Here is an 8,315-nt window from a genome sequence, read left to right on the forward strand (position 1 = left end):
GCCTTAAATTCTTTCAAACAAATGCGGCATTTTTTTTTTTAGCCTAAAGCATTTCGGATGTAAAGTGCTTGTGTATATAGTCTATTGTTCATCCCTGTTTATGCGATAAGGTTTGGTGGGCAAACTGGCAACGTAGTCCTCATTGATTACAAGAGAATGATCAAGTCTGGGTGAAAGCCGATCATCATTACGCGGGACAAGATGCCCGATTTGCTTCCATTTCAGACTTTACATATATATGAAGATAAAAGTTACATGCAGGCCTAATTTACATCAACCCGACCCAGACAGCCTAAGACTTACAGGCATATTCGTACTGAGGAACCGGTGGAGTGAAGTGAGTCATCTCTACAGATGTCCAAATAAGCTCTATATATTCTCAACATTAAGAACATTTCTAGTTTTAGCGCTGTAACATCTTCTCAACTGAATTTTAAATTAAATGAAATTGCGAACTTTCTTATCTGGTAGAAAATCGAAGTAAACGTTGGCCAAATTCATCGTGGGTAAGTTTATCAGTGAAAGTTGGCCCACGAGTGACAGATCAAAAACTTCTCTTTATTTATATATTAGCCTATAGCCTGTGGGATATTTAAATTTACTGTACATCAATGTTTATCAATGACATGGATAAATTACGGGATAAATTGTTAATTTCCATTTTGCCACTCGGCTAGAATCTCCGAAGGTAGAGAAGTCATGCAAAAACTAACAAAACACGGCGTGTTCAAATGCGGTTCTCAAATTATCCTTCCCTCAATAAATAAGAAGACAAAATACAGTCAGAGTATCAAGGTAGGTTTAATTGGTCCGATGTTGGTTACAAATTTGGTGGCAATGCATCATGCAAATATATCTGTAAATATAACTGTAAACAAATTCATAAACTATATTGCATCCACCCTCAGCCTGTCAGAAAGAAAGCCTGTTTTTACGTATATGCATGTTAATAAGGAGAGAACAGGATTTTTGTCAAATTGACTTTCACATCACATTTTGATACGACTTTGCTCCTGTACGTCATTTTGGAATACATTTTATAGGTGGGGGAAACGACAGCGCCCGGGAAAATAACGCCGTCCATTATAACACGAATGGGTCACACTGTTAGAACACAATTAAGTCTTCAGCGAAAGGCAAGACTGTGTGAACTGTGTCGACCATTGATTACCAAAGCCCAACAAACAGTTAGAACGAAGGAATCAACAGACTTCTCTTTTGAACCAGCACCTGTAACCCCGTACCTAATGCGTATTAAAAGTCTGGCTGAAATCTTTAATTTATCTTATTAATATATAATAAGCTATTAAATGATCAAACGTTTTCAGATAGTTAGCAATATGTCTTCACACGTCACGTACACATCCGTTAAGCATAGTGCTGACGGCTTCCAGCAATGCAAACTGTTCAGAACCTCTCTGGCATCTTTGCATTGAACTGGAAATTAAATTCAGCTCAACTATGTTCGGTTTTAGATTTGGACACAAACAATTTTTATGTACAATTCACTACGGACAGCTTCAAACTAACCATTAGGACAAAGTTTACCATAGAATCCCGCATGGCAATCTCTGCCATCTGTTAAACAAGAGATTTTGTGGTGGCTTGTAATGGAAGTGATCGCCTGTAAAATACTTTGTAGCCGGACGTATAAAATTTGTGCATATTCTTTGTAGGGAGAAGGGCATGTAAGTTGCAAGAACTTGTCACTGATCCAAATCGACGATTGTCAATAAAAATAATTTAAAAACAAAAACGAGTGATCGCTCAACATTTTCCGCCTCGGCAAGACGTGTAAAACACATCACTGTCTGCTACTACGCACGGGGCTTGTGAACTACCTCTTTGCGCTACACCGAGATGTTGGAGCCAGGGAACAGGACTGGTTGGCCCGGAGTCTGTATGATGTGACTGAGTGGGGTGTCATGTCTGGTGTCTTCGGCATAATGCATCAGTGGCGGTAGCAATTTGGCGGCATGGACTCGCCCAGCCACAAGAAGACACAGTATATGTACACACACCTTATCGACCAATAATCGTTCAGTACGACGTCAAAACCCAGACATACATATACTTACATACCTCTGCTTTACGAATGCACTGCTCATTTTGGGCAGGCAATATTCCCCATTTGCATCCCAGAATTCTTCCTTTTGAATGCATACTTGAAATTGCTGGACTGCAACGGTGCCCAGGGTTGTATCTGAACCGTTGTGGTGTACAAATATTGACATTATGAATAAATAAATCGAAACTTTGTACATGACTTAACCATGTAGATCCAGTTTGAGTTTCAGACCGCTGTCTGCAATTTGGAGAAAACTATGACCGTTATTGCACAAATTTGGACTTCTGCAGTTCACCATAATAAGTTACATATCAAATCTTAGTTTCTGACCCCTATACCCAGTTTGGACAAAATTCTTATGGATCAATCCGGTAGGGGACATTTACTGCAAAATGCTTGTTTTCTAACAAATACATGTTGGCCTGTACACATAAGTATATAACTGTACATAACAGTAACAGTTACAGGCCTTTCTTTCTGAGTATTTTAGCATGTGCTTTGAAGTCTGCCTCTGTCAATGTATATGCCCAGTGCTGCAATGTTTGCCTGACCACTGGGGAGACAGAGGTGTCATTGAAGTTTCGATCACTCTTCACACATTTGCTGATCAGATTATTCCTCCATCGTCCCTTGTTGCCAGCACAACGTAACCAGCGCCCAATCTGTCTCTCGTCGTCTGCAGTACGTCGACCCTGATAAAACCTGAGTGAAATATAAACACAAATATTAAAGTAGGATTTCTTTGACTGTATTCAGTAACAAATTCTGATATTTTTTTGAAAATATAGGGGCCCATGTTTGCTGATATAAATATTGTAAAACATAAAGTGACGTGATTGTGACATGGTCTTTTCTACCAAGCAGCAGTAAAAGTCTATGTTGGCGAGTCGGTCATTTAGAAGTGGCCTGAGTGCATTCAAGAGGTCTACTTTGTGCAGGATGTTGCAGCTTTTGTGAATTTGCGCATTTATCTATCTGATATTTTGAATATCTCAGTTATACAACAGCAGAAAGGTTTGTAGACTGAGGACACTGGAGAAACTCACTTCGCCTGACAAACGAACAATTCCAAATCAACATCAACAGGCATACCCAGAAGAATATATCTAATACCCAACTGATGACAAAAAACTGCTCTTGAAACTGCCAACTGTAAATGACCTAAAATTTTGTTCTTGACCAAGTTACTCATTTTACCTGTTTCAGAGAGTTCTATTTCCTACAGGAAAAATATAAGTTTCACTTAAAAAACTAGTATTTAATGACCTTAATTTGCCTCTAAATAATGTACTTTTTCAAAAAGAATTTTCAGGTCAAATATATTTTGTTTTATACTCTTTTTATGGATTTTTGTCAGCCAGGAAGATAACATAAAGCACAATATTAGTTATAAGCAAGAAGAAATTGCTGCTATGATAAAAATTGCATACCAAGTGATCAACCCCAAAATATTGTTCGTCGCTTGTGGGTTTTTCTCAGTGACAAAGATTCCTGAAACCACTATACATGCGGCTTATGCAGTAATATTCACACAGGAAGTACATTTCCTGATATGACAATCAATCATTCTTAAAACACAATTCATTTCAGAGATAAGCATGAACCAACTGACTATGACATGTACCTGCAATACCATTGGAACCATCCATAAGGGTCTTGTTTATGTATCCAGCCACTTTCTTCCCACATCTGTAAACTTCCGCCACACTTCACCTTATACTTATTCACATTTTCATCATAAGATGATGAGCAAACCTGTACAGAGATATACAGATATACATTTATTTCATTTATTTGATTTATTTGATGGGTATTTTAGGCTGTACTCAAGAATATTTCACATATACGACGGCGGGCAGCATTATGGTGGGAAGAAACCGAGCAAAGCCCCAGGGAATTCCATGACCATCCGCAGGTATCTGGCAGACTTTCCCACTTATAGCCAGAAAATTTACTTCAATATACTGTCAATATACTTTGTAATCATCTATATACATGTACTTATCCCTGTCCTGTACTGTTCTCTAGATATCAAAATTAGACCATGGAAGTGGACCATTCCTGTGTCATCATGACCTGTTTTGAAATCCTCCAGCCTTCTTTCCACTCATGCAAGACACAGACCATGGTTAGGTATCCTCTTTTTTAACCATAATCCATTAAAAAAAACAAAAAATGCTATTTTCTCTTGAAAGTGCTAGAAAAATGTACATGGTAAAATGACTTCTATTAAGCCCTGAATCCATAACCCCTCCTTCCCTGAGAGAACACATAAACCATGAAGGTGCTGATTACCTGTGCCCTCCTCGACTTCGAACTTCCTAAACCTTTATTTCCTTGAAAGAATAGATAGCTCATGGTGGTGTCCCTTTGCCGAGTTCACATCTGACTGGGAACACATAATACATGTATTCTCTTTCTGGGATACAGGGAATGTAAGATTTGTGTTGTTCCTTGATTAAGTCCTTTATCTTTGTGGATACTTACTAAACCATGCATTTCCTTAATACAGCAAAAGGTGCAAGTGTCTGTTTCTTGGGATATCTAACCATTCCTTCCACTTATACACACATACATGAAGTATGAACTCAGCTACTTCTCTATAATGTCAGAACATACAATGTACTTGCTTCCTTCCCTGACATTACCAGTCACAGTGGCAAAGTGGACAGATTGTTTGCATGGTAAGCAGTAGATCTGAGGTTCAATCCCAAGTCTGGTCAAATGTACCACAAATTAGTAACACTGGTACTAAATCACTAAGTGCTCAGCATAACAGGAAGAGGCCTGGAAAAGTACTGATCAGCCGACTGTCAACATTATGTGAGTGGGAGGGGCATCTTGTCTCCGGTCTTCTGTATACAGACTGAGGCTCAACACGATCTTCAACAATATTCTGGCCACAGGTCTCCTTATAGCACGTCGGTCTCAAAGTCGACACATATTAGTGCTGTCTCCATGGACACTATACGCCAGGTACATGTACTTGACAGATATCCAGACTTACACTACAAGCAGCTGGATTTGAACACTTTACCTCTACGGCGAAGGATCTTTGGTGACAAGACAGTCACCAAAATACTTCCCCCTCGGCACCCCAGGAAGTCCATTTGGAAATGTAATCTAATAGTTTCTACATTCAAAAAATTCTTTTGACCTCACCTGTTTGGGAACATTTAAACGATCTAGCCAATCTCTGGGCAATTCCTTCCAAACTTTGGAGTCATATTTCTTTCCTGTAACAAAAAGGAAAAAAACGACAAAAAACCCACACAAAAAGCTATACAAAGCCTTTTTTCGTCTTTTATGCTGAATGTTTAAGCAATTAAATCTTTTCAAGGCTCAACACTAAGACAAGTGAGTTGGGGGTATATTTCATCAATAAACTGATAGAGATCTTTCAGTATACCCAAAGATCTCAAAATATCAAACCAAGTGTTTGCAATGCTACATAATACTGTAATTTTATTCTGGGGACAAAACTACTTTGATTGGTTTGGCAAATTTCAGGGCTTCACAAAAATATAATTTTATTGGTCTGCATAGAATAATACTTTCAGAACATTCATATGATTTATTTATTTGATTGGTGTTTTACGCCGTACTCAAGAATATTTCACTTATACGACGGCGGCCAACATTATGGTGGGAGGAAAACGGGCAGAGCCCGGGGAAACCCACAACCATCCACAGGTTGCTGGCAGACCTTCCCATTTACAGTCGGAGAGGAAGCCAGCATGAGCTGGACTTGAACATACAGCGATCGCTAGGGGCTTTTACCACAGTACTGCACCCTGCCGTTATCTGCCAATGTTGGTGCATTTAGATCAAAAGCGTAATTTGCCGACCTCACCCTTGCCTTTTTCAATTTTCTAGCTACCATTTCTTTAGTGTATGCTTTAATCACACAATTATTCATCTAGTAGTGCATTGGTCCCGATTTGAATCCCTCTGTTTGGCTACCTGTAATGCCAGATTGGATTGGTCTGAAATATGTCCCTCCAAAACTTCCCGCCTGAAGTACTTCCTTTGGGGTGAGAACTGGCTGGAACTCTAGCCAGTCATCAAACACTAGTTTACCCTGTTTGTTACGAGTCGGGAGGTTGGCTGTGAAGATTATCTCCTCTTCTTCAGTCTGAAAACATGACAAGGAATGAATTTAAAACACATGGCAGGGAATTTAAGGTTTTACTCAATTATACTCTTTAACTTCTGAAGTTTTGAAACATGGTAAACTAGTACAACGTAATGATTATGTTAAAAAACAACACTACTTAGCACTTTAGCTTCAAGTAACTGAGTACCAGTCCAATCACCACGTATTTGTACAATCTTATCGGATGATGATACTTACAGTTCATTGTATTACTTTCAGGCTTCATATATTTTCCTGAATTAATACATAACTTTCAGAAATCAATGCTTTTTTTTCACATATTATGGGCCGTCATGTACAAATAAAACATTCTGTGCACTTTATATTAACTTTCTAAATACTTTACCCCCACTTTTAGTACAGGATGAATCCATTAACTACATGTATTTGATAATTTTACATTTTTACCACAGCAGATGTTACAATATACCCTGTAAATGTACAACTGTGTTTCATTTATGAAAAATGTAAATGAGGTAGTTATTTTTCACTCATCAAAATGTTAACTGGAAAACTCTATATACCTACTGATATGTGCCTACTGATACCCTAGAGTAGGCCTGTTGTAATTGTTCGTTTTACCTGTTCAGGATCAATTTTCTTTGTGTACACTTTTTTGCTTTGCTCAGTCTTCACACTCTTGGGCCCTGTTGATTTATTCCTCTTTGACTCTGTGACACCAGAGTTATTTCCCACAGAGCAATCCTTCCTTTTTCTACCAGACCCTGATGCCTGCACACATGAGGATTGCTGAGACATTCTGAAATCAGATAAAAATCAGTGGTATTAGTAGCCATGTCAATGAGTGTAGAAAACCAGAGTGGTGGTGTAAAGCACTGACCTTCACCTTAACTTAAGATTTTAGCCAAAAGCTGGATTCTCAACACCTGACCTCACTGATCAAGGGACTGATGTTTGACGAGCTAGAATAGTTAGTTGGTCGTCAGGGTCGAATAACTGTGGCGATGTGTTCATTGCATTTAATTTTGTCTAAATTTACTGTCTTATTAGAGAGTGACTTACACTGAAAGCGTTAACACAAATGTGGCATGAAGATGACTGTATACACAAGCAGTGCCTCCTTCACATTCTGTGAGATATGAACCGGAAATTAGAGACCATGCGGTCTCTTTAGTAACAGATGACGAGGGTGAAAAATTGCCCGCCCTAATGTTATACTTGTACCATATTGTGGTAAAATGCCTATACACAGTTTTGAGCACCCCTGTTCCTTGCAACAAGCAGGAGGTGATAAACAACATGGAGCTAAATGGGCGAAATGCTGCTTTGCCGATTCCTAAAGTTTACAGTACTACAGAACACTGAAACTATGTTATATTTGAAGGCTAAGCACATACTGATTACTTTTCCTCAAAAAAATTCTTACCTAGAGGTTGTGTATTTTCATTTTTGTGATAAAATGTTATTCAAGGCTTATTTCGCCTGGATTAAACTTGCTTTGTTTTCACCTTGAGTATTACAGTCACGTGGCCAAATTGTGTCTTGATGATTGGGTCAGAGCAGCCATGACATCACTGCAAAACTATGAATTTAATTTGAATCCCTGTCAGCAATAGTTGGATATGTATAATTTTCAGCTTTTCATCACAAAAGTGTATTTCTATAGAACTTTCATGAGGATTTTTTGTACAACCAGGGCTTACTGGTCGCTCACACTGTGATAGTTGCTTAAACATTGGGTGGCCATTTTGTTTTAGCCCACATCAGATTACAGAATACATAATAAATAAAGATATGAAATGCACCTCAGTGGGCGCCATACCATTCCTCTGAAAATCATTTATAAATAAAGCCCCTGGTCTTCAACTTTACCCTTTCGTTTCCCTACATTGAAATATCCTCCCTTCGAACTAGTCACTGCCCATAGCAGATTAACGTATATCGGTAATGGGAAAGTATGGAATTATTAGACCACTGTCCATGTTATCAGGGTTAGATTTAAATAACCGACTTACTTTGCTACAAATATATATATATTCCGTCCCTTTCAAAGAGACCGCTATGAAAGTGGTGCCCTGTTGAAATCTTGCCCGTCGGCTTCTTTGACGAAGCCTCTCCGATATATGCGGT

General features: G+C 38.6%; 1 protein-coding gene across 1 annotated transcript; it reads right to left on the reverse strand.

Moving 5' to 3' along the window:
* Positions 1–813: 813 nt before the first annotated feature.
* LOC135482197 (uncharacterized) lies at positions 814–8,210 on the reverse strand. Its single transcript, XM_064762069.1, has 6 exons — positions 8,201–8,210; positions 6,807–6,984; positions 6,032–6,203; positions 5,231–5,304; positions 3,693–3,823; positions 814–2,770 (listed from the first exon to the last, which is right to left on the reverse strand). The coding sequence occupies exons 2-6, from the start codon at positions 6,981–6,983 to the stop codon at positions 2,530–2,532; spliced, it is 795 nt and encodes a 264-aa protein (XP_064618139.1). The 5' UTR covers position 6,984; positions 8,201–8,210; the 3' UTR covers positions 814–2,529.
* Positions 8,211–8,315: the final 105 nt, after the last annotated feature.

The sequence above is a fragment of the Liolophura sinensis genome, chromosome 1 (assembly GCF_032854445.1).
Source record: "Liolophura sinensis isolate JHLJ2023 chromosome 1, CUHK_Ljap_v2, whole genome shotgun sequence".
In the NCBI taxonomy this organism is placed as follows: Eukaryota; Metazoa; Mollusca; class Polyplacophora; order Chitonida; family Chitonidae; genus Liolophura; species Liolophura sinensis.